This window comes from Scyliorhinus torazame, chromosome 18 (genome assembly GCF_047496885.1).
Source record: "Scyliorhinus torazame isolate Kashiwa2021f chromosome 18, sScyTor2.1, whole genome shotgun sequence".
NCBI classification, from domain to species: Eukaryota; Metazoa; Chordata; class Chondrichthyes; order Carcharhiniformes; family Scyliorhinidae; genus Scyliorhinus; species Scyliorhinus torazame.
This window is the reverse complement of record NC_092724.1, coordinates 77919617-77947087: the sequence shown is the minus strand read 5'-3', so window position 1 is coordinate 77947087 and position 27471 is coordinate 77919617. Positions and strand designations below refer to the sequence as shown.

The 27471-nt window shown below is 47.7% G+C and overlaps 1 protein-coding gene across 1 annotated transcript in view; it reads right to left on the bottom strand.

The window, feature by feature from the left end:
- Window positions 1–386: 386 nt before the first annotated feature.
- slc25a19 (solute carrier family 25 member 19) overlaps window positions 387–27471 on the bottom strand; it is a 74866-nt gene continuing 47781 nt past the window's right edge. Inside the window, 3 exon segments of the mRNA XM_072482946.1 lie at window positions 387–1560; window positions 1563–1733; window positions 5589–5719. Of these exon segments, the coding sequence (XP_072339047.1) occupies window positions 1492–1560; window positions 1563–1733; window positions 5589–5719 (371 nt within the window). The 3' untranslated portion in view covers window positions 387–1491.

Genomic DNA, 27471 nt, shown 5'->3' with positions numbered 1-27471 from the left:
CACCCAAGGCTGGAATTGAACCCAGGTGCCTGGTGCTGTGAACCAGCAGTGCTAACCACTGTGTTGCCCCCGTGAATCCAGTTCTTCAAACCCCTTCTCAGAATCACATTTAGTTCTATGTATCTTAGTCATTCCTACATGCACAAGAACAAGATCCTCCCAAGTTCATTTTGAACCACAGGATGTCATTAAACCTGGTACCAGGATTACTTTTTGTCCTGGTCAACATTCCTCCCTCAAGCAGACAAAGTAATATCATTTTGCATTGGGTTCATTCTATGCACAAAGTGGCTACGTACAAAATATGTAGCTGTTATATTTCGGCAAAAACTTAAACCCTTGAAATCAGAGAAATGTTGGACAGTCAAGCAAGAGATAAAAATAAATACAACTCAAGTCTTCACTTTTATTAAAAATACACTCTGCTATAAATATTTTTGATATATTTTGAGGTATAAACCATAAAGACTGCATAAGAGCTTTAGGATGATTCAAGGTGGTTCACTGCTTTAGCATTCACCTCAATTTTCATCCACTGTACTCCTCCCGTATCCTGGAGTTGCTGACTTCCCTTGTACGTCACCTGAATCATCAATGATGTAGCAAAGTGCTACAAGGCTATTTGACCATGGAGAGCACAGCTCAGCTTTATTCTATCATGGCTAACATACACTTCCTAAGCAGGGAGTGATCAGGAGTGGCTGAGTTTTCCCCCCTCTCTGCTCCTGAGGCTGGCCGTGGCCGCAGCCTCTGTTACCAGATCTGCTCACTATGCCCCATCTGAGAATCAGACCTGGAATCTTGTACCGGGACTTGTGACCCATATATAGTGGTTTGGGCAGCACTATATTACAACACATTGAATATTAATCTGAACAATATAATAGATTAAAGCCTTTCACCCCTCCCAGAACCCTAGCTGTTTCTTCACCAAGTGGAACCTCACAGCAGTACAGTACAGGCCGACAGAAAACGAATACCTGACAGGGGTTGACAAGCTGGAACCTCAACAGTGTGACGCTCCCAAGATCCCAATAAATGTTTATGTTGACATATATTAGTATTTTTGCATAAAAACTAAATCAGAATGACAAGCTGGTTGCCAAAATTCATGCATCTCTTTAGAAAAATAAATATTTAAATAGCTTCCTCACAGCACTATAATTACAATCTGCTTTGCATTCCATTACTGGCCATATTCAGGAACTAAAATCTGAGAACAAGGCCAGTTTTAATCTCTTCATTTAAAGCAACAGCTGAGTTGAATCCTCTTGAGCCAAACACTTTATAACAGTTCATAACAGCAGTTAGTTCAGTCAACTAAACTCACACCTCCATATGTCCCAGAAAGAAGTATAAAGATGGAATGGGATTGGGTGGGAAGGATCCTACAGGTACACAATCTTTTCCAATGAATTGCGAGAGCCCACACTCAAATAGAAACTAGTATCAAGTTTGGGCTGTCAAAGGGATGCGGTGACTTGAAAAGAATCAATCGATGATCATTGTGAGGGAGTTTTGTGCCTGACATCTGTATTCAGGTGTTGTTGATATCCTGTACTTTCTTTCCGGTTATCCAAAATATCGCAGAATAGCTCGTACCAGAAGAAACTGAATCCGGTGGAGATGGCTGCTTTCAGCATGCTGGGAGACAGGCCTTTGAAGAATCCTTTCAGGCCCTCTCTCTGAGCCACTTGACAGGCACAGTCCAGGAACCCACTGTAGGATTGGACCTGGAATGCAAAAACCGCAAGGGGGTTAGTGACTATAACTGCTCCCACCTTAACATCTTGCCCCAGTTGACCCCTGTGCTGATTAATTATAAACCAAGTGTATTTTCCAAGTTTTCTCTTGCTCTCTGGAAGTTTGATGCTTAGTTCACGGACATTGTTCAATCGCTGGTCCAGTCTCCAAGCCTGCACTGAGACAGAGAGCATAGAACATAGCAAATACAGCACAGAACAGGCCCTTCGGCCCACGATGTTGTGCTGAACCTTTGTCCTAGATTAATCCTAGATTATCATTGAATTTACAGTGCAGAAGGAGGCCATTCGGCCCTTTGAGTCTGCACCGGCTCTTGGAAAGAGCACCCTACCCAAACTCAACACCTCCACCGAACACCAAGGGCAATTTGGACATTAAGGGCAATTTATCATTGGCCAATCCACCTAACCAGCACATCTTTGGACTGTGGGAGGAAACCGGAGCACCCGGAGGAAACCCACGCAGACACGGGGAGGACGTGCAGACTCCGCACAGACAATGACCCAAGCCGGAATCGAACCTGGGACCATGGAGCTGTGAAGCAATTGTGTTATCCACAATGCTACCGTGCTGCCCTTAAGAACAAATAAATCTACACTATATCATTTTACCGTAATCCATGTACCTATCCAATAGCTGCTTGAAGGTCCCTAATGTTTCCGACTCAACTACTTCCACAGGCAGTGCATTCCATGCCCCCACTACTCTCTGGGTAAAGAACCTACCTCTGACATCCCTCCTATATCTTCCACCTTTCACCTTAAATTTATGTCCCCTTGTAATGGTTTGTTCCACCCGGGGAAAAAGTCTCTGACTGTCTACTCTATCTATTCCCCTGATCATCTTATAAACCTCTATCAAGTCGCCCCTCATCCTTCTCCGCTCTAATGAGAAAAGGCCTAGCAATAGAACATAGAAAGCATCTGGAGACAATATGGCCGAGGGGAGCTTCACAAGCGGATCCTGCCCTCACCCGTCACCTACACTGCTCCACCTTTCAGCGGAGTTCACCACACAGCTGGAGCCCTGACTGATTTATCCTCTTCCCCCATTCAGGATGCTCAGGCCTCGAACAGCTTTGGCAACCTTTACACAGATGGAGTCAAATCTGGGATTTCAGTGCATTTTACTCATGTGTATTATCCTTCTGTTCAATTAATAAATCCCCAATGGCACAGGTGGAGTGGAATTCACCCATTACCCATTCCAGCTCCATGGGCTGCTCCCAAACATATGTTTCTCTGTATTTTCATAGATTGGACTTTCTGTGTAAATCATGAAATTTAACCCTCCAAAGCTTTTTTCATGCATAGTAGCTTTTGACAAGGTGCCACACAAAAGGTTGCTGCAGAAGATAAGGATGCATGGCGTTAAGGGTAAAGCAGTAGCATGGATAGAGGATTGGTTAAGTAATAGAAAGCAACGAGTGGGGATTAATGGGTGTTTCTCTGGTTGCCAATCAGTAGCTAGTGGTGTCTCTCAGGGATCAGTGTTGGGCCCACAATTGTTCACAATTTATTTGGATGATTTGGAGTTGGGGACCAAATGCAATGTTTCCAAGTTTGCAGACGACACTAAGATGAGTGGCACAGAAAAAGTGCAGACGATACTGGAAGTCTGCAGAGGGATTTGGATGGTTTAAGTGAATGGACTAGGGTCTGGCAGATGGAATATAATGTTGACAAATGTGAGGTTATCCATTTTGGTAGGAATAACAACAAAAGGGATTATCTAAATGATAAAATATTAAAACATGTTGCTGTGCAGGGGGACCTGGGTGTCCTAGTGCATGAGTCACAAAAAGTTGGTTTACAGGTGCAACAAGAAGGCAAATGGAGTTTTGTCCTTCATTGCTAGAGGGCTGGAGTTCAAGGCTAGGGAGCTTATGCTGCAACTGTATAAGGTGTTAGTGAGGCCACACCTGGAGTACTGTGTTCAGTTTTGGTCTCCTTACCCGAGAAAGAATGTACTGGCGCTGGAGGGTGTGCAGAGGAGATTCACTAGGTTAATCCCAGAGCTGAAGGGGTTGGATTACGAGGAGAGAGTGAGTAGACTGGGACTGTACTCATTGGAATTTAGAAGGATGCGGGGGGGGGGGGGATCTTATAGAAACATATAAAATTATGAAGGGAATAGATAGGATAGGTTGTTTCCACTGGCAGGTGAAAGCAGAACTAGGGAGCATAGCCTCAAAATAAGGGGAAGTAGATTTAGGACTGAGGTCAGGAGGAACTTCTTCACCCAAAGGGTTGTGAATCTTTGGAATTCCCTGCCCAGTGAAGCAGTTGATGTTTCTTCATTTAATGTTTTCAAGATAAAGATAGATAGTTTTTTGAAGAATAAAGGAATAACGGGTTATGGCTTTCAGGCCGGAAAGTGGAACTGAGTACACAAAAGGTCAGCCATGATCTCATTGAATGGCGGAGCAGACTCGAAGGGCCAGATGGCCTACTCCTGCTCCTAGTTCTTATGTTAGTACCAGACACTGGGCAGCGAGGTGAAGTAGGGCACAGGTAGGGATAGAAGAAAAGGATACCGCATGTGACAGCATTGACCACACCATCCCCTCCCAATGCCTCTCCACCACTGTCCAGCAGGCTGGGACTATCGTTACCTGGTTCCATTCTTATCTTTCCAGTTGCAACCTGAGAATGACCCACAATGGCTTCTCCTCCTCCGGCACCATTGCCTCTGGGTTTCCTGAAGAGTTATCATTGATCCCCTATTTCTCCTATAAATGCTGCCCTTCACCAACATTAACCACAAACTGATCAGTTTTGACGTGTGTTAATGACATTTATCGCAATCCCTCGAGTTTTCACACTGCTTGTCCACTGCTTACCCAATTGTCACGGCCATGTAATTATAGTATATATTTTAGAGACAGCTGTTTTAAAGGAGTTTAAAAGCACTTTTCAAAATGGAGGTACAGACAGACACTCTGGCAACTTTCTGTGCTTGTTTCGACCTTGTCAGAGTCAGGGGTGCAGTGGTTAGCACTGCTGCCTCACGGTACCGAGGACCCGGCTTCGATTCCGGCCCCGGTCACTGTCCGTGTGGAGTCTTCATATTCACCCCGTGTCTGTGTGGGTTTCAACCCCACAATCCAAAGATATGCAGATCCTGGCTTGGGTCAGTGTCTGTGCGGAGTCTGCACGTTCTTCCCCTGTCCATGTGGATTTCCTCCGGGCACTCTGGTTTCCTACCACAAGTCCTGAAAGACGTGCTTGTTAGGTGAATTGGACATTCTGAATTCTCCCTCTGTGTACCCGAACAGACGCCGTAGTGTGGCAACTAGGGGATTTTAACAGTAACTTCATTGCAGTGTTAATGTAAGCCTACTTGTGATACTAATAAAGGTTATTATTATTTGAAAACAAACTCCTGTACACATTGAACAGAAAAGCTACAAGACCATGCACCCTGGACAAACCCCTTCCCCACATCTCCATAAGCAAGGTGGGAAGAGTTGGTCTTCAAACACTGAGCTCTTCAGCACCTAGCAGCTTTTGAGATTCCAGTGAAGAGGTGTTCACATTTACAACTGGCAGCCAGTTTAGCTCAGTTGGCTGGACAGCTGTTTTGTGATGCAGAGTGTGGCCATCAGCGCGGGTTCAATTCCCGTACAGGCTGAAGTTATTCATGAAGTTCCTGACTTCTCAACCTTACCCCTCACCAGAGGTGTGCTGATCCTCAGGTTAAACTACCACCAGTTAACTCTCCCTGTCAAAGGGGAAAGCAGCCTATGGCCACCTGGGACTATGGTGACTTTACTTTTACTTACATATACCACAGAACCAAAGCACCTGTTTGTAAGCCCTCACCGGTCCAAAGGCAGCACGTGCTTGCCCAAATCCTTCCACCTGCAGTCTCTTCTTGAGGAGGTCGAAGGGGTACGTCAGTGTTTTACTGATGACACCTGCACAGCTGCCACACAGCAGATTCTCTATATTACCTAGTAAAAAATAAGTTAAGAATGTAGTTCACTGTAGCTCAATGGAAGTATTTTCACCTCTTCAGTCACAGGTTTGTACACAAAGTCCAGGCCGTCACACCCAGTACTGTAAGAGTGCCATCTTTCAGTTCAGATTCTAAACCATCACAAGAACACATTCAAAGATCCCAAGGCGCTGCGTGAGGTGAAGAGGTTTGCGTGGGTCCCTTAACCAGATGATCTGGTTACTGCTATTTGTGAGAGTTTACTGTCTTCACAGTGGCTGTTACGTTTCCTGCAGTATAATGGTGACATTATAAAAGTACTGTTAGGATCCCAGATGAGTTGTGGGTGGCATGGTGGCGCTGTGGTTAGAACTGCTGCCTCATGGCACTGAGGACCCGGGTTTAATCCCGGCCCTGGGTCACTGTCCATGTGGAGTTTGCACATTCTCCCAATGTCTGCGTGGGTTTCACCCCCACAACCCAAAGATGTGCAGGTTAGGTGGATTGGCCACGCTAAATTGGCCCTTAATTGGGAAAAAAAAATAATTGGGTACTCCTTAAAAAAAGGATCCCGGATGAGTCAAAGAGGTCTACAGCACAGAAAAGGTCCTTCGGCCCATCGCGTCTGTGCTAGTAAAAAATACGACCACCTAACTATTCTAATCCGATTTTCCAACTCTTGGTCCATTGCCTTGTATGCTTTGGCATCGCAAGTGCACATCTAAATGCTTCTTAAATGTTATGAGGGTCTCTGCCTCCACCACCCTTCCAGGCAGTGAGTTCCAGACTCCCACCACCCTCTGGGTGAAAACGTTTTTCCTCACATCCCCTCTGCTACCTTAAATCTATGCCACCTGGTCACTGATCCCTCCACCAAGGGGAAAGGTTTCTACCTGTCTACTTTATCAATGCCCCTCAATTTTAAACATCTTAATCATGTCTCCTCTGTTCCAAGGGAAACAACCACAGACTATACAATTGCTTTTCATAGCTTGATATTGGGGAATAAGTCTCGCCAGGTGATTGATATTTCAGTAGGAAAGCATTTGGGGCTTAGCGACCATAATAATTCCATAAGATTTTGAATAGTCATGGATATCATAGAATTTACAGTGCAGAAGGAGACCATTCGGCCCATCGAGTCTGCACCGGCTCTTGGAAAGAGCACCAAGGTCAACACCTCCACCCTATCCCCATAACCCAGTAACCCCACCAACACTAAGGGCAATTTTGGACACTAAGGGCAATTTATCATGGCCAATCCACCTAACCTGCACATCTTTGGACTGTGGGAGGAAACCGGAGCACCCGGAGGAAACCCACGCACACACGGGGAGGATGTGCAGACTCCGCACAGACAGTGACCCAAGCCGGAATCAAATCTGGGACCCTGGAGCTGTGAAGCAATTGTGCTATCCACAATGCTACCGTGCTGCCCCTGGATATGGAGAAGAGTGGCCCGCGGGTGAGGGCGCTTAATTGGGCGAGGGCCAATTACAGGCTGGACAGGCATGGCCCCACGAAAATGAAGGATAGAAAGGATTCGTGAACCATGGGTGTCAAGGGAAATTGTAAGCTTAGTCAAAAGGAATACGGAAGCATACGATAGGTCTAGGCTAAAAACCGATGATGCCCTTGAGGAGTATAGGGAACGTAGAAAGGAATTTAAATGTGGAATTAGGAGGGCTAAAAGGGGCCATGAAATGTCTTTAGCAAACACGGTCAAGGAGAATACCAAGGCTTTTTACGCATTTATTAGGAAGAAAAGGGTAGCAAAAGAAAGAATAGGTCCACTCAAGGACAATGGAGGGAAGTTATGCGTGGAACCACAGGAAATGGGTGAAATCCTTAATGAGTACTTTGTATCGGTATTCACCAGGGGGAAGGTTATGACTGATGTTGAGGTCAGGGATGGTTGTGTAAACGCTCTTGAGAACGTCAACATATCAAAGAAAGCCGTGTTCAGTATCCTAAATTGCATTAAGGTAGACAGGGGCTAGATGGGATCTATCCCAGGTTACTGCGAAATGTAAGGGGAGAAATAGCTGGGGCCTTAACAGATATTTTCACATCTTCTTTGGCCTCAGGCAATGTTCCAGAGGACTGGAGAATAGTCAATGTTATTTCCTTGTTTAAGAAAGGAAGCAGGGAAAATCCAGCAAATTATATGCCGGTGAGCCTGACATCAGTGGTGGGGAAGCTTTTGGAAGATACTGAGGGACAGGATATATGCACATTTGGAGAAAAATAGATGGGTTAGTGACAGGCAGCATGGTTTTGTACGGGTAAGGTCATGTCTCACCGACTTGATTGAGTTTTTTGAAGAGGTGACAAAGAAAATTGATGAGGGAAGGGTTGTGGATATAGTTTATATGGACTTTAGTAAGGCATTTGTCAAGGTCCACATGGCAGACTGGTACAAAAACTAAACTGACATGGGATTTGGGATCGGCTGGCAAGATGGATACAGAACTGGCTTGATTGTAGAAGACAGAGAATAGCGGTGGAAGGGTGTTTTTCAGAATGGAGATCTGTAGTTAGTGATGTTCTGCAGGGATAAGTGCTGGGACCTCTGTTGTTTGTAGTATATAGGAATTATCTGAAGGAAAATGTGGGTGGTCTGATTAGTAAATTTGTGGATAACACCAAGATTGGCGGAGTTGCTGATAATGCCGAGGATTGTCAGAGGAGACAACTGGATATGGATAGATTGGAGATTTAAAAAAAATAATCTTTATTGTCACAAGTAACACTGCAATGAAGTTACTGTGAAAAGCCCCTTGGGCACAGAAATGGCAGATGGAGTTTAATCCGGACAAATGAAAGGTGATGCATTTTGGAGATTCAAATCCAGGTATGAATTATATTATAAAAGGAACATTAACATACAGAGGCATATGGGCGTGCAGGTCCACAGTTCCCTAAAAGTGGCAACATAGGTGGCCAAGGTGATTAAGAAGACATATGGCATGCTTGCCTTCATCAGCCGGGGCATTGAGTACAGGAGTTGGGAAATCATATTGCAGCTATATAAAACCTTGGTTAGACCACATTTGGCGTGCAGTTCTGGTCAACACATTATCAGAAGGATGTAGAAGCTTTGGAGCGAGAGCAAAGAAGGTTCACCAGGATGTTGTTTGGTCTCGAGGGTGTTGGTTATAATGGGGAGATTGAATAAACTGGGATTGTTTTCACTGGAAAGACGGAGGTGGAGGGGAGACCTGATAGAGGTCTATAAAATTATGAGAGGCATTGACAGGGTGGATAGTCAGAGGCTTTTTCCAAGGGTGGACGTGTCAATTACAAGGGGGCACAGGTTCAAGGGGAGAGGGGAAAAGTTGAAAGAAAATGTGCAAATGTGAGGTTATGCATTTTAGAAGGTCTAATGCAGGTAGGGAATATACAGTGAATGGTAGAACCCTCAAGATTATTGAAAGTCAGAGAGATCTAAGAGTACAGGTCCACAGGTCACTGAAAGGGGCAACACAGGTGGAGAAGGTAGTCAAGAAGGCATACGGCATGCTTGCCTTCATTGGCCGGGGCATTGAGTAAAAGAATTGGCAAGTCATGTTGCAGCTGTATAGAGCCTTAGTTAGGCCACACTTGGAGTATAGTGTTCAATTCTGGTCGCCCCATTACCAGAAGGATGTGGAGGCTTTGGAGAGGGTGCAGAAGAGATTTACCAGAATGTTGCCTGGTATGGAGGGCATTAGCTATGAGGAGCGGTTGAATAAACTCGGTTTGTTCTCACTGGAACGAAGGAGGTTGAGGGGCGACCTGATAGAGGTCTACAAAATTATGAGGGGCATAGACAGAGTGGATAGTCAGAGGCTTTTCCCCGGGGTAGAGGGGTCAATTACTAGGGGGCATAGGTTTAAGGTGAGAGGGGCAAGGTTTAGAGTAGATGTACGAGGCAAGTTTTTTTACACAGAGGGTAGTGGGTGTCTGGAACCCGCTACCGGAGGAGGTGGTGGAAGCAGGGACGATAGTGACATTTAAGGGGCATCTTGACAAATACATGAATAGGATGGGAATAGAGGGATACGGACCCAGGAAGTGTAGAAGATTGTAGTTTAGTCGGGCAGCATGGTCGGCACGGGCTTGGAGGGCCGAAGGGCCTGTTCCTGTGCTGTACATTTCTTTGTTCTTTGTTAGGGTACATTTTGCACACACACACATACAGAGTGGTGGGTGCCTGGAACGTGCTTAAACATTAATAGCATTTAAGAGGCATCTGGATGGGTAATCATAACAATCTTTATTGTCATAAGTAGGCTTACATTAACACTGCAATTAAGTTACTGTGAAAATCCCCTAGTCGCCACATTCAGGCGCCTGTTTGGGTACACAGAGGGAGAATTCAGAATGTCCAAATAACCTAACAGCATGTCTTTTTATGGAAGGAAACCGGAGCACCCGGAGGAAACCCACGCAGACACGGGGAGAACGTGCAGACTCCGCACAGACAGTGATCCAAGCCGGGAATCGAACCTGGGACGCTGGTGCTGTGAAGCAACAGTGCTAACCACTGTGCGACCAGCATGAATAGGGAGGAAATAAAGGGATACGGACCGAGTAAGGGCAGATGGTTTTGTTTTTAGTTAGGGTATTATGATCGGCGCAGGCTTGGAGGGCCAAAGGGCCTGTTCCTGTGCTGTACTTTTCTTTGTTCTCTGATCTAAAACTCTCCAGCCCAGGCAACATCCTGGTAAATCTCCTCTGCACCCTTTCCACTGCTATCACATCCCTCCTAGAATTTGGATTCCAGAACTGCACACAGTACTCTAGCTGTGGCCTAACCAACGTTTTCATAGAATTTACAGTGCCGAAGGAGGCCATTCGGCCCATCGAGTCTGCACCGGCTCTTGGAAAGAGCACCCTACCTAAGGGCCACACCTCCATCCTATCCCCATAACCCAGTAATCCCACCCAACACTAAGGGCAATTTTGGACACTAAGGGCAATTTAGCATGGCCAATCCACCTAACCTGCACATCTTTGGACTGTGGGAGGAAACCGGAGCACCCGGAGGAAACCCACGCACACACGGGGAGGATGTGCAGACTCTGCACAGACAGTGACCCAAGCCAGAATCGAACCTGGGATCCTGCAGCTGTGAAGCAATTGTGCTATCCACAATGCCGTTTTGTACAATTTCAGCATAATCTCTCTGCTGTTCAATCCTAAACCTCGGCCAATAAAGGCATGTATACCATATGCTTTCATAACCATTGTATCTACCTGCCCTGCTACCTTAAGGGACCGGTGTACATGCACACCAAGGTCCCTCTGATCCTCAGTGCCCTGCCGTTTATCATGTATTCCCTTGCCTTGTTTGTCCTGTTCAAGTGCATCACCTCACATTTATCTGGATTGAATTCTATTTGCCACTGACCAGTCCATCTGCCCAGAGATAACCCAAATATTTGCAATGTGAAAAATTGTGGTGAAATGTTACTGCACCACAGAGAGTGATAACACTGACCAATAAGTATATTTTATGTTTAAACAAACTTTAATATAAACATAGAATAACCATATTAGCAACAAATAAATAGCTTACAGTCAACAGTTAGATACAGTTAACAGTTACAACACTTAAGTTAAAGGAAAATCTTTAACTTACTCCCTAAACTTGCCGCTACATATTCCAATTATCAAACCAATATAGTTTAAATACCACTTATAAATAAAGTTAACAATCAGGCTTACTTGGTTTTCTCTGTGCAGAGCCTTTGGAGGGAACATTTGAGGAGCAAACGGAAAGACACTTCTTGGCAGACTAAAATCATATGGCAAATTGAAACTACAGACAGACCTGGCTCCTACTCCTCATAATTACATCATCTGAGTCGACTTCCGGCAGGGGAGGAGAGTGGACACGGGCAACGGAGCTCCTCCAGCAGTCCAAAAACGCGCAAACTGGCCTCACTGCTCCCCCCTCCCCCTGCACGACAGGAGAACGGGGTACGACGAGCGGGGACCGAGCCAGCGACGGGGACCGAGCCAGCGGCAGGGACAGAGCCAGCGGCAGGGACCGACTGACCCCCCCCACCTCTCCCCCGCACGGCAGGAGATCGCAGGGTACGACGAGCGGCCCAGACCAATGTGGGGACCGAGCAGAGCCAGTGGCAGGGACCGACTGACCCCTACGGCGGCGACCACGAGGCAGGCGGCGGATCAAAGGAGGACTTCCAGCCCGACCAGAAGCCTCTCTCTCTCTCGACCCTCCTGAACTTCCCTCCTTTTTTTATATTTAAAAAAAAAACTTTTTGAAAAAGGAAGACACTTACAGAGAAAGAACCTTTTTTTTTTTTTACATTTTTTGAAAAAGTGGTTCGGGGGGGGGGGGGAAAGGGGTTAAAGGAGGGGGAAAGAAAAGAGGGGGGAAAGAAAAGAGGGGGGGAAAGGGGGGAAAGAGAGAAAAGAGGGAAGGGGGAAAAAAGAATAAAAAATGCCAGAAAGGAGCCAAAGCAGCGGGAGAAATGGCACCACAAGCAGAAGGGGCCGTAGGCGAGCCAGCTCAGACGAGCCAATCGGCGCACGAAGCGGCGGACGGAAGGTTCGCCGCATCAAAAAGCTGGGTGGACAGGTGCACTTTCCCCTTGGGCCAGGGGGGAAACTGGATCTGGAAGGCAGCCTTTGCCGAGGCGCTGAGGGAACATCAGCAGGAAAACAAGGCAGAGGCCAGAGCAGACATGGAAGCCGCAGTGCAGGCAGCAATGGCCAAGGTCCTGGCGGAGGTGCAAGCTGCCCTGGGCAGAGCAGAGGAAAAACTGGAAGCCCAAGAGGAGAAATTGGAAGCCCAAGAGGCGACCATTAAGGAGCTGGAAAAAGCCACGACTGACATGAGCGGCCGGGTCACGGCCCTGGAGAAGGAGGTGGCGAGACTGGGCACAACGCAGGGGAGCTTGAAGGGCAGAGTGGACGATCAGGGAAACCACTCAAGAAGGCAAAATGTTAGGATAGTGGGCCTACCAGAGGGGATTGAGAGAGAAACCCCACGGCATACATGGCCGAGATGCTGGGCAACTTCGTGGGGAGGAAAGCTTTCCCCAACCCACCAGAAACGGACAGAGCAAACCGGTCGCTGAGCCCGAAGCCCAAGGCAGGGGATCAACCGAGGGCAGCTATAGCTAAACTGCACCAGTACCAAGACAGGGAAACAATCCTGCGCTGGGCCAGGCAAAATAGAACCTGCAAATGGGAAGGACACTTTGTAGAGTCTACGAGGACATTGGGGCAGACCTAGCCAGGAGACGGGCCGAATTCAATAGAGCGAAAGCAGCTCTTCACAAGAGCAATGTGCGTTTTGGTATGCTGTACCCAGCGAAACTCTGGGTCACATATCAAGAAAGAGAATCCTTCTTCACAGCCCCCGCCGAAGCAAACAAGTTTGTCGAAGAACACGGGCTGGAAAACCAACAGCAAGGGTAGAAATAAGGGGCCCCTGGTAAGGGGCAACAACACACCAACGCCGGGGGGGGGGATGCAACGGCAGGCACCCCCCCACCCCACCCTGGCGAGCGCACCCTGAACAAAAAGCAAACCACTACCCGAGAGACCGCTTCAGGTGGGAGACCAGGCCCCAGCACGAGGGAACAAGAATAGCGGAGAAGGGAGAGCAAGCGAGGGGAGTGCAGGGTAGGATGGGGGAAGAGCGGACAGAAAACGGCAGAGGTCGGGCAAGGGAGAACCGAGAGGAGGGCCACTGCACTCGCCGGAAAGCTAGCGCCGGGGCACGCAACAAAGCAGGGCCGCAGCGCGCCCCCAACAGGGGAAGGGGGTCACTCAACAGAGGCGGGAGAGCAAACGGGCATAGGAACAGGGGAAAGAGGGACAAAAGAGGGGTATAGGGGAGAGGGGGGGAAAGGGAGGGACCGGGGGTGGACACAGGGAAGGAGGAACAAACAAGGCTAGAAAGGGAATAACAATACGGCTACAAAGTGCCATAACCAAGGGCTCGGAACAGGGAGTCGCTGCAAGCATCCACTCAGTACGGTCTCTGGGCGAAGGGAGACTCCAGAGTGCAGGGATTACCCGCGTGGCGGACGCACAGTGGGCGGCCATGTCAGGTGCCCCCTGGGCAAAGGGAAACCCCGGACCGCAGAGGCCCGACCGCATGGAGAGAGCAGTGACAGCGGCCATCCTGGATGGCCCCCTAACAAAGGGACACCCCGGAGGGCAGGGGCGCTTCCACCAGGTAAGTATGGTTAATCCCATAGGAGCGAGGGGACAGAAGCCCCCCACCAGGATAGTCACCTGGGACTCAACGGCACAGTGAAAAGATCCAGAGTCCTCACCCACCTGGGAAATATGATGGCCGACATAGTCTTCCCCCAAGAGGCACACCTGAGAGAACGGGACCAACTGCGGGTAAGAAAGGGCTGGGTGGGACAGACTTATCATTCCTGCTATGGGGGTGGCAATACTGATCAGCAAGAGGACGATGTTTAGGGCGACAAAGACGGTTACGGACCCAGGGGGACGGTATGTCATGGTCAGCGGGGCCCTGGATAGTACTAGTTAACGTGTACGCGCCCAACTGGGATGACACGAGCTTCATCAAAAAGACCATGGAAGAAATCCCCGACATAGCAACGCACCGACTAATCATGGCGGTGGGGGGGGGGGGGGGGGGGGGGGGGGGGGGGGAACTTCAATAGTGTACAGGATCCAATGACTGACAGATCAAGCCCCAAAATGGGGAAAACCTCAAGCATGGCAAGGGAACTCGGTCACTTTGTGGAACAGATGGGAGCGGTGGACCCCTGGAGGTTCACCCACCCAGGAGAGAAGGAATTCTCCTTCTTCTCCCCAGTACACAACATATACACCAGAATTGACTTCTTTGTGGTGGGGAAAACGGTGCTTCCGGGGATAGACAAAGTGGAATACTCCCCAATTGTGATATCCGACCACACTCCACACTACATGGACGTGAGGCTGGAGACGGGCAGGGCCCAATGCCCCACTAGCTGACAAAGCCTTCCAACAAAAAGATATTGCAGGCCATAGCAGAGTACACGGAGAACAACCAGAATGGGGAGGTCTCACCTAAAGGCCGTAGTAAGAGGGGAAATTATCGCTTTCAAACACGAAGAGACAGGGAGGAAAGGGCGGCTAGGCAGCAGCTGGTTGACTCCATACTGGAGGTAGACCGTAAATACTCTGAGGCCCTGACCGTAGAGCTCCTGGCGGAGAGGAAAGAGCTACAAAGGAACTTTGATCTGCTCTCCACCAGGAAAGCAGTGCACCAACTCCGCCAGGCACGTGGGACCCTATACGAACATGGAGACAAAGCCAGCTGCCTGTTGGCACACCAGCTGAGAAAGCAGGCAGCCACCAGAGAAATTGCACAAATCAGGGATACCAGAGGCACATTAGAAACAGAAACAGAAAAGATCAACAAGGCCTTCTACCAAGGGCTGTACACCTCAGAGCCCCCAATGGGGGAGTCCGGGTTGAAACAGTTCCTTGATGGACTGGACATACCATTTGTGGGGGAGCACAGAAAACGGGGCCTGGAAGCACCACTAGCACTGGGAGAGATCATGGGCAGCATTAGCTCCATGCAGGCGGGGAAGGCGCCAGGACCAGACGGGTTCCCGGCGGACTTCTACAAAACATTTGCGACAGCACTGGCCCCGCACCTGCGGGAGATGTTCACAGACTCGCTAGCTAGGGGCACACTGCCACCCACGCTAGCACAGGCCTCAATCTCACTGATACCCAAGAAAGATAAAGACCCAACGGAATGTGGGTCATACAGACCCATCTCACTGCTGAACGCAGATGCCAAAATACTGGCAAAAATCCTTGCCAAAAGGCTAGAAGACTGCGTACCAGAGGTGGTCGCAGAGGACCAGACGGGCTTTGTCAAAGGTAGACAGCTAACCTCGAACATCAGACGCCTGCTGAACGTGATAATGACCCCATCCGGGGAGAGAATACCAGAGTTAATCGTCTCTTTCGGCGCAGAAAAGGCCTTCGACCGGATCGAATGGAAATACCTCATGGAGGTAGTGGAGTGGTTCGGGCTTAGAACAGGGTTCACCTCCTGGGTAAAACCACTATACAACGCTCCCATGGCGAGCGTACAAACCAACAACACCAACTCCTGGTACTTCCAGCTGCATAGGGGCACCGGACAAGGATGCCCACTGTCCCCGCTGCTGTTCGCTCTAGCGATTGAGCCATTAGCAATTATGCTCAGAGCAGGAAAAAGCTGGAGGGGGATCCGAAGGGGCGGCAGAGAGCACAGAGTCTCACTCTACACACTTGACCCGCTCCTCTACATTTCGGATCCACAAAGCAGCATGGACGGAATCACCGCGCTCCTGAAAGAGTTTGGCGCCTTCTCGGGCTACAAATTCAACATGAGCAAAAGTGAAATCTTCCCGGTACACCTACAAGGAGGGGGGCAGCAATAATGGGACTGCAGTTTAAACAAGCCGGACACAAATTCCGCTACCTGGGGATCCAAATAGCCCATGACTGGAAAGGGATCCACAAATGGAACCTCACCAGTCTGACAGAGGAAGTAAAATGACCTGCAAAGATGGAACACACTCCCACTCTCCCTTGCGGGAATTCAGCTGTTGGAGTGGGCAGAGCTACAGAGTCGAGCGGTGAGTATTTAAACTAGCAGCTTCGCGGATTTGAGTCTTTTCGGCGGAAATTCAGCTGTTGGAGTGGGCGGAGCAACAGAGTCGAGCAGTGAATATTTAAACTAGCTGCTTCGCGGATTTGAGTCTTTTCGGCGGGAATTCTACTTTTGGAGTGGGCGGAGCTACAGAGTCGAGCGGTGAGTATTTAAACTCGCTGCTTCGATGCTTAAACAGCGGCCACAGGGTCTTGGGGGATAAAACTGAAGAGTGACATCAGAGCAAAGCAGTGACCTGATTGGCTGGTAAGGAAAGTGTTCCAATTAGCAGTAGCTGGGAGAAATTTAACTCTTGGTGTGTTGGTAACTATTGTGATTGGTAAGTAAAATCTTTATTCCTTTCGCTTATTCATTCTTTGATATTATATTTGTAATCAGTTAAGGTAAAGTGTAAAAATGGCAGGGGATCCCAGACCCGTGTTATGCTCCTCGTGCTCAATGTGGGAGTTCAGGGACGTGGCCGATGCCCCTGACTCTTTCATGAGCGGGAAGTGTGTCCAGCTGCAGCTCCTGTTAGACCGCATGACGGTTCTGGAGCTGCGGATGGACATACTTTGGAGCATCCGCGATGCTGAGGAGGTCGTGGATAGCATGTTCAGTGAGTTGGTCACACCGCAGATTAGGATTGGTGAGGGAGACAGAGAATAGGTGACCAACAGGCAGAGAAAGAGCAGGAAGGCAGTGCAGGTGGCCCCTGCGAACATCCCCCTCCAAAACAGGTATACCATTTTGGATACTATTGGGGGAGATGACTCATCAGGGGAAGGCAGTAGTAGCCAGGCTCATGGCACCGTGGCTGGCTCTGCTGCACAGAAGGGTGGGAAAAAGACTGGCATTATAGTCATAGGGGATTCAATCGTAAGGGGAGTAGAAAGGCGCTTCTGTGGTTGAAAACGAGACTCCCGAATGGTATGTTGCCTCCCGGGTGCACGGGTCAGGGATGTCTCAGATCGGCTGCAGGGCATACTGAAGGGGGAGAGTGAACAGCCAGTTGTCATGCTGCATACAGGCACCAATGACATAGGTAAAAAACGGGATGAGGGATCAGAATTTAGGGAGTTAGGAGACAAGTTAAAAAGTAGGACCTCAAAGGTAGTAATCTCAGGATTGCTACCAGTGCCATGAGACAGTCAGAGTAGAAATTCAAGAATAGTCAGAATTAATACATGGCTTGAGAGAGGGGTTCAGATTTTTGGGACATTGGAACCGGTTCTGGGGGTGGTGGAACCATTACAAATCGGATGGTCTACACCTGGGCAGGACTGGAACCAATGTCCTAGGGGAGGACAGCTAACACTGTTGGGGAGGTTTTAAACTAATGTGGCAGGGGGGTGGGAACCAGATAAGAAGTTAGAGGTCAGTAAAGAGGCAGCAACTAAAGCCAGTAAGGTACTAGATAATAAACTCATTGTGACTAAGGGGAAGAGTAGACAGGAAAGAGATGAATGAACGCAAAGGGTCTGAGGTGCATTTGTTTTAATACAAGAAGTGTAGCAGGTAAGGCAGATGAACTTAGGGCTTGGGTTTGTACCTCGGAATATAATGTTATTGGTATTACTGAGACTTGGTTGAGGGAAGGGCAAGATTGGCAACTAAATATCCCAGGGTATAGATGCTTCAGGAGGGATAGAGAGGGTGGTAAAAGGGGTGGAGGAGTTGCATTACTGGTTAGAGATGATATCACAGCTGTGATTAAAGAGGGCACTATGGAGGATTCGAGCACTGAGGCAATATGGGTAGAGCTATGAAATAGGAAGGGTGCAGTAACATTGTTGGGACTTTACTACAGGCCTCCCAAAAGCGAGCATGAAGTAGAGGTACAAATATGTAGACAGATTATAGAAAAATGTAGGAGCAAAGGGAGGTTTTAACGTCCCCAACATTGAATGGGACTATAAGACCATAAGACATAGGAGTGGAAGTAAGGCCATTCGGCCCATCGAGTCCACTCCACCATTCAATCATGGCTGATTTCATGGGACTCGTGTAGTGTTGGAGGCAAAGATGGAGCAGAATTTGTAAGGAGCAGCAAGGAGAGTTTTTTTAGAGCAGTGTGTAAATAGTCCAACTCGGGAAGGGGCCATACTGGACCTGGTATTGGGGAATGATCCCGGCCAGGTGGTTGAAGTTTCAGTCGGTGATTACTTTGGGAATAGCGATCACAATTCCCTAAGTTTTAGAATACTCATGGACAAAGACGAGAGTGGTCCTAAAGGAAGAGTGCTAAATTGGGGAAAGGCCAAGTATAACAAAATTCGACAGGAGCTAGGGAATGTGGATTGGGAGCAGCTGTTTAAGGGTAAATACACATTTGAAATGTGGGAGTCTTTTAAGGAAAGGTTGATTAGAGTGCAGGACAGACATGTCCCTGTGAAAATGAGGGAAAGGAATTGCAAGATTAGAGAACCATGGATGATGGGTGGAATTGTGAGACTGGCTAAGATGAAAAAGGAAGCATACATAAGATCTATGCGACTTAAAACTGATGAAGCTTTGGAGGAATATCGGGAAAGTAGGACAAATCTCAAACGCGCAATAAAGAGGACTAAAAGGGGTCATGAAATATCTTTGCCTAACAGGGTTAAGGAAAATCCCAAAGCCTTTTATTCGTATATAAGGAGCAAGAGGGCAACTAGAGAAAGGATTGGCCCACTCAAAGACAAAAGAGAGAATTTATGCGTGGAGTCCGAGGAAATGGGTGAGATTCTTAATGAGTACTTTGCATCGGTATTCACCAAGGAGAGGGACATGACGGATGTTGAGGTTAGGGATGGATGTTTAAATACTCTAGGTCAAGTCGGCATAAGGAAGGGGGAAGTTTTGGGCATTCTAAAAGGCATTAAGATGGACAAGTCCCCAGGTCCGAATGGGATCTATCCCAGGTTACAGCGGGAAGCGAGGGACGAAATAGCTGGGGCCTTAACAGATATCTTTGCAGCATCCTTGAGCACGGGTGAGGTCCCGGAGGACTGGAGAATTGCTAATGTTGCCCCTTTGTTTAAGAAGGGTAGCAGGGATAATCCAGGGAATTATAGACCTCTGATCTTAATGTCAGTGGTAGGGAAACTGTTGGAGAAGATACTGAGGAATAGGATCTATTCACATTTGGAAGAAAATAGACTTATCAGTGATATAGTGCATGGTTTTGTGCAGGGAAGGTCATGTCTTACAAACCAAATAGAATTCTTTGAGGAAGTGACAAAGTTAATTGATGAGGGAAGGGCTGTAGATGTCATATACATGTTCTTCAGTAAGACGTTTGATAAAGTATCCCATGGCAGGTTGATGGATAAAGTGAAGTCGCATGGGGTTCAGGGTGTACTAGCTAGATGGATAAAGAACTGGCTGGGCAAAAGAGACAGAGAGTAGTGGTGGAATGGAGTGTCTCAAAATGGAGAAGGGTGACTAGTGGTTTTCCACAGGGATTCGTGCTTGGACCACTGTTGTTTGTGATATACATAAATGATCTGGACGAAGGTACAGGTGGTCTGATTAGCAAGTTTGCAGATGATACTTATTGGTGGAGTTGCAGATAGCGAGGGGGACTGTCAGAGAATACAGCAAAATATAGATAGATTGGAGAGTTGGGCAAGAGAAATGACAGATGGAGTTCAATCCAGGCAAATGCGAGGTGATGCATTTTGGAAGATCCAATTCAAGAGCAGACTATACAGTCAATGGAAGAGCCCTGGGGAAAATAGATGTACAGAGAGATCTGGGAGTTCAGGTCCATTGTACCCTGAAGGTGGCATCGCAGGCTGATAGAGTGGTCAAGAAGGCATACAGCATGCTTGCCTTCATCGGACGGGGTATTGAGTACAAGAGTCGGTAGGTCATGTTACAGTTGTATAGAACTTTGGTTAGGTTTTGGGATACTGTGTGCAGTTCTGGTCGCCACATTACCAGAAGGATGTGGATGCTTTAGAGAGGGTGCAGAGGAGGTTCACCAGGATGTTGCCTGGTATGGAGGGTGTTAGCTATGAAGAAATGTTGAGCAGATTAGGATAGTTTTCGTTGGAAAGACGGAGGTTGAGGTCCAAGAGAGGGGGTGTCAATTACAAGGGGTCACGATTTCAAGGTGAGAGGGGGAAAGTTTAAGGGAGATGTGCGTGGAAAGTTTTTTACGCAGAGGGTGGTGGGTGCCTGGAACACTTTGCCAGCGGAGGGGGTAGAAGGGGGCACGATAGCATCATTTAAGATGCATCTAGACAGATATATGAACAGGCAGGGAACAGACGGAAGTAGATCCTTGGAAAATAGGTGACAGGTTTTGATAAAGGATCTGGATCGGCGCAGGCTGGGACCTGTTCCGGTGCTGTAATTTTCTTTTCTTTTCTCGCGGGGAGTGTCCAGACGATCATAATGAACGTACTGCCTAGGTAAGCTCTTCCTGCTTAGATCTATTCCGATCTACATCGCCAAGGCTTTTTTCAAAGCTCTAGACAAACTAATCATGGTGTTTGTATGTGTGTGTGTGGGGGCGGGGAAGAATGCTAGGATCCCAAAGAGCGGCTGGTTTAGCACACTGGGCTAAATCGCTAGCTTTTAAAGCAGACCAAGGCAGGCCATCAGCACGGTTCAATTCCCGTACCAGCCTCCCCGAACAGGCGCCGGAATGTGGTGACGAGGGGCTTTTCACAGTAACTTCATTTGAAGCCTACTTGTGACAATAAGCGATTTTCATTTCATTTCAAGAAGGTCCTACAAAAAACAAAATCTAGGGGAGGGGCTAGCCCACCCAAACCTCCAATTCTACAACTGGGCGGCGACGGCCGAGCAAATAAGGGGATGGATCAAGGAGCCAGAAGCTGAGTGGGTGCACGCGGAAGAGACCTCCTGCATGGCGACCTCCCTCCGGGCCCTCGCCACGGCGGCACTCCTATCCCCACGCAAAAAACACTCCCCTCCAGTCCTGGAACCAACTACGCAATTTGGCCTGACCAAAATATCGGACAAAGCTCCCATCTGCAACAACCATAGGTTCACACCAGCGCTGACTGACGTCTCCTTTAAAAAGTGGGGACAGGACGGAGGGACACTGACAGCCAGGGACCTATACACCGACGGCAGGATCGCAACATTGGACAAACTGACAGAGAAATTCCAGCTAGCCAGGGGGAACGAGCTAAGGTACCTGCAACTCAAAAAACTTCCTACGAAAGGAGACAACGACGTACCCACAACCTCCACGACAGACATTACTGGAAGAGCTACTGGACGCAAGCATACTAGATAAAGGGAACTGTAGCGACATGTATGACCGACTAGTAGAAAGGACCGACACCGTACTGGACGCAACAAGAAAGAAATGGGAGGAAGACCTGGGGTTTGAAATAAGGTGGGGACTCTGGAGCGAAGCACTGCATAGGGTCAATTCCACCTCCACGTGTGCAAGGCTCAGCTTGACGCAACTAAAAGTGGTACATAGAGTCCACTTAACAAGAACCCTTATGAGTAGGTTCTTCCCGGAGGTGGAGGATAGTTGCGAACGGTGCCAAGGAGGCCTGGCCAACCATACCCACATGTTCTGGTCTTGCGGGGTACTGGACAGCCTTCTTCGAGGCAATGTCTGTGGTGGGGATGAGAGTGAAGCCATGCCCGAAAGTGGCGGTCTTCGGGGTATCAGACCAGCCAGATCTATTCCTGGGGAGGAGAGCAGACGCCTCCCTGATCGCCCGCCGTAGAATCCTGTTCGGCTGGCAGTCAGTAGCACCACCCAAAGCTGCAGACTGACTGTCCGACCTCTCAGAATCTCTCCAAATGGAGAAAATCAAATTTGCCATCTGAGGGTCAGACGACGGCTTCCACAGAACATGGGAGCCATTCACCCAATTGTTCCGGGGCCGGTTTGTGGCCAGCGAACAAGCAGAAGAATAGCCAGCTAGCCGAGAATCAGGGGAAAGTAGCCAAGGCAGGGGAATGATAGCCGGAGGAAGGGCACGGGAAATGATAATAAACTTGGCATCTACAGGGACAGAGAACAAGGAAAATTCAGGCGAAAGACAGGACGAACGGCTGAAGCGGAGGTAAACGCGAGACGACAACGACAGTGAAATCCATCCAGGAGAAGCAAGTGACAACACCAACACCAGACCCACTCGCGTTTTGCCCCCTGTAATTGTTTCTCTGGCACCCAAATGTATATCTACCTCCCCCTCCCCCCCCCCCCCCCTCACCACAAACAGATGACTACTTATGTGTCAAAAATAATATTGCCAATTGTACAGAGTTGCTGCTGTTGATCTGGTGCATAATACCCTACCAGTTATTTTATTTTATGTTTGTTCTTTTTGTGGTATGTTTGTGTGTGCTCTTCTCTTCTATATATATATATATTTGTATATATATATATATATATATCTTATTCTGTGTACATAACAGTAAATATACTTTGTTCAAAAACCCAATAAAAAACATTTATAAAAAAAAATTTAAAACATAATTACATTACCTGTACCCAAATCATAAGGTATTCCTCTGTCTCCTTCCACAAGATGTTCCCATGACCTGGTTAGCCAGGAAAAAGTACAATATCTCTCACAGATGATCTGCACCCCAGGGACCTCCAAACCAAAAATATATTCCATTAACCACCTATCTGTAAATAAGTAAATTCTTCTGACATTTATCAGCAGAACTCTCCCCTATAAATATCAAGGGTTACCTCACTTTAGCGACCCTTCAATTAGATCTTTAGCAGACATTCTGGCTGCATGCATCTTAAACCCATTTTTAAAAAATAACATTACTACCACAAATATAAAAGTTAACAATTCCTTACATTCACAGTACAAAGTGCATTGACCGTACTGTGGCTGTGAAAGGCACCCATCACATATAATCCCTACAGTGCAGGAGGCCATTTGGCCGATCGATTCTGCACCCCACCCAGGCCTTATCCCTGCAACCCATCCTAACCCTTTGGGCGCTAAGGGGCAATTGGTCATGGCCAATCCACCTAACTGGCACATCTTTGGACTGCGGGAGGAAATCGGATCCGGCACCCCGAGGAACCCCACGCAGACATGGGAAGAACATGCAAACTCCACAGGGGTCTCAATCGAACATGGGTCCCTGGTGCTGTGAGGCAGCAGTGCCAACCACTGTGCCACCGTACCGTATATAAATGAAAGTTCTTAATTTTGCAGTCACAAACCTTCATCCAGAACACACACATTGGTACATTAGGGGCTGTTTAGCACAGGGCTAAATCGCTGGCTTTGAAAGCAGACCAAGGCAGGCCAGCAGCACGGTTCAATTCCCGTAACAGCCTCCCTCAACAGGCGCCGGAATGTGGCGACTAGGGGCTTTTCACAGTAACTTCATTTGAAGCCTACTTGTGACAATAAGCGATTTTCATTTTCAGTTCATTTCATCATAAACATTTCCCTGCCAAGCTGAGTAAGGGCAGAGGTGCTGAAACAGGATGGGAATTCCTCTGATGTCAAACTCCTAACCCTAGTCATAGAATCCCTACAGAGCAGAAGTAAGCCATTCAGCCCATTGAGTCTGCACCAACCCTCTGATAGGGCACCCTACCCAGATCCAATTCCCCACCTACCCTTTGGACACTAAGGGACAATTTGGCATGGCAAATCTATCCATCCAACTTTGACATGGAAAGCAGGAGCAATTCACCCTGCTGTAAATTGATGGGGTCATATTTTGAAAGAAGGCAAGGGCCAGGGACAGGTTTCAGCATGAACAACCACAATGTAAGGGGAGAGTCGACCACTCAGCAATGCAACACCTGGTCCACCAGCTAAGCAGCTAGCAGGTATAAACAACAGTCTCATTTTTGATTAACTATTAAATACCTTCAGTTTCTTGTGATTTTTCTTTACAATGTCCCTGTCTGCCAAAATCTGGCTAAAAGACAATTTACAGATGGAGTTCATTCGATCTATTGTGCCTATACTACCTTTTCAGTTGGAATTGTCTACATTAAAGTGCTCGAGTTTCTGACTCAATAGTCCCTTGTGGTAAAGCATTCCAGGGACCAAAATCTTTTGTCTTGAACAATAAACAGCTTTTAATTGCCTGCTCTGCCCCCTCCTGTGATAATCCTCAATCTGTGTCCCACCGTTACAGAATTCCTAGCTAGTGACAGCCAGCTTTCATGACTTACGTCCACCAAAACCTTTCACAATTTTGAAACACTGAGGAAAAAAAGGTTCAATTTTTTGCATTTCTCTTCCTTATATGGTAATCAGGTGGACCCTGACTCCCTGTTCATAGCTCAGACAGGGTGTCCAGAACAGCACAAATTACCAAAAATGTGGGGCTAGTGTGGGAAGGTAGAGAAGAGGTTGAAGATCAGCAGTGATCTTAACAAAGCAAGCACAAAGGATCAAAAGACCTACCCTACTACTATTGTTTATACTCTTTAGGGCAGCATGGTAGCACAGTTGCTTCACAGCTCCAGGGTTCCAGGTTCAATTCCTGGCTTGGGTCACTGTCTGTGTGGAGTCTGCACGTCCTCCCTATGTCTGTGTGGGTTTCCTCCGGGTGCTCCGGTTTCCTCCCACAGTCCAAAGATGTGCAGGTTAGGTGGATTGGCCATGATAAATTCCCCTTAGTGTCCAAAAAGCTTAGGTGGGGTTACTGGGTTACGGGGATAGGATGGAGGCATGGGTTTAAGTGGGGTGCTCTTTCCAGGAGCCGGTGCAGACCCGATGAGCCGAATGGCCTCCTTCTGCACTGTAAATTCTATAATTCTATGATTCTTTACAGTAAGGAACAAGTGCTGAATATCAGCAGATGGTGCCTGAAGACAAGTAAAAGAGATAAGATTGGAGATAGGCTTTTCAAGGAGGGGAATGGAGCAGCAGATCACGACTGGAAGCGTAGATGGCGATAAAGACAAATTAAGTCATGGAGGGTACAGTGAAGTGATGGTTGACAGCCGAAGTTGCAGAGGCATAAAGGAGGCAAGGCCACAGTGGGTAGCAGCAGTATCTGTAAACAAGGATTTGGAATTCAAGGTGTGAGTGATGAGTGAGTGAAACTAAGTGTGGGAAAGTAGATGGGAGGAGTACATAGGAATTAAGAGCAGAAGTGGGCAACTGAGCCCTTCAAGCCTGCTCCGCCATTCAATCAGGTCATAGTTGATCTCTTCCTGGTCTTACATACACCCCCCACCTGTTGCCCAATGGATGGCACAGTAGCACAGTTCTATAATTGTTGCTCCACAGCGCCAGGGTTCCAAGTTCGATTCCCGGCTTGGGTCACTGTCTGTGTGGAGTCTGCACGTTCTCCCTGTGTCTGCGTGGGTTTCCTGCGGGTGCTCTGCTTTCCTCCCACAAGTCCCAAAAGACGTGCTGTTAGGTAATTTGGACATTCTGAATTCCCCCTCCGTGTACCCGAACAGGCGCCGGAATGTGGCGACTAGGGGCCTTTCACGGTAAATTCATTACAGTGTTAATGTAAGCCTACTTGTGACACTAAAAAAAATTATTATCCCTTTAACCCATATTTTTAATTAAAAATCTATCTTTTGAAATGACTCAAATTCCACCACACTATGGGGCAGCAAGTTCCACAAATTCACCACCTTTTGCGAGAAGTAGTTCTAAATCTACCACCTCTCACCTAACCTATATCAGTGACATCATTCTAGATTTCCCCACAAGGGGGAAACATTTGGTCTATATTTACTTTATCAATCCCATTTAGTATTTTATACACCTCGATCAGATACCTTCTCATCCTTCTAACCTCCAGCGAGTATCAACCCAACTGCTTAATCTCTCTTCATACGTCAACCCTTTCATCATAGTAATCAATCTAGTGAACCTCCTCTGAACTGCCTCCAATGCCACCACATTCCTCTTCAAATAGGGAGACCAAAACTGGACTCCAGATGTCGTCTCACCACACCCTATACAATTGCAACAACACTTCTCTACTTTTATACTCCAGTCGTTTTACAATAAACGCTAACATTCAATTTGCCTTTTTAATTACATGTTGTACTTGCATACCACCTTTCTGTGATTTGTGAACAAAGACACCCAGATCCCCCTCTGCCCAGATGCATCTTGAATCTGCTTTCCATTGAGATAATAATTTGCCTTTTTAGCCAAAATGGATGACCTCACACTTATCTATATTAAATTCCATCTGCCAAATTTTGGCCCAATCTCCTAGCCTATCTATATCCATCTGTAAAGTCTTCTCCTCGTCACTGCTGCTTTCCCACCTATTTTAGCACATTTTGCTATATTACACTCTGTCCCAACTTGCAGGTCAATTATGTAAATTGTAAACAGTTGAGCTCCGAGAACTGCGGCACCCTGCTAGTTACAGTTCGTCAACCAGAGAAGGACCCATTTATCCTGACTCTTTGCTTTCTGTCAGTCAGCCAATCCAATCTAGTATTCCAACCCCGAACCCCTGCAATCTCACCTTCTGGATCAGTCTTTTATGCGGCACCTTATCAACCGCCTTCTGGAAGTCTAAATATGCCACATCCACAGGTTCCCCATTATCCAACTTGCTGGTTATATCCTCAAAGATCTCAAGCAAGTTTGTCAAGCATGACTTACCCCTCATATAACTATGCTGACAATTATTACCTCATCAGAATCGTCCTCTAAAGGGCCAACATTTACTTTAGCTATTCCATGGTTAGTGTAGCAGAGGGGGTTGGGGTAATTGTTTTGTTTAAGGGAGGCGAGGAAGGGGGGTTGCTGACAAAGGTGCTGTTGCTGTGGTGTAGCATGGGAAGGAGAGTGGTGACAGTGGACATTTGAGGGTGGACCTGGAGGGTTGCATGGCACAGGCCGGGGGCTGGCCTAAGAATGGTTATGGTTAATCGGCAGGGGAAGGGGGCGTGGGAGTCCCTCCGACCAGGTTGGTCACATGGAACGTGAGGGGGCTGAATGGGCCAGTTAAACGGTTGCATGTTTTCGCGCACCCGAAGAGCTTGTAGGTGGACCTGGCCTTTTTACAAGAAACACACTTGAAGATCAGGGACCAGACAAGGCTAAGGAAAGGTTGGCGAGCGTATTCGCAGATATCTTCAACATCTCACTTCTCCGCTCCAAGGTCCCCACCTGCTTCAAGAAGACCACCATAGTACCAGTAACAAGAACAAGGTA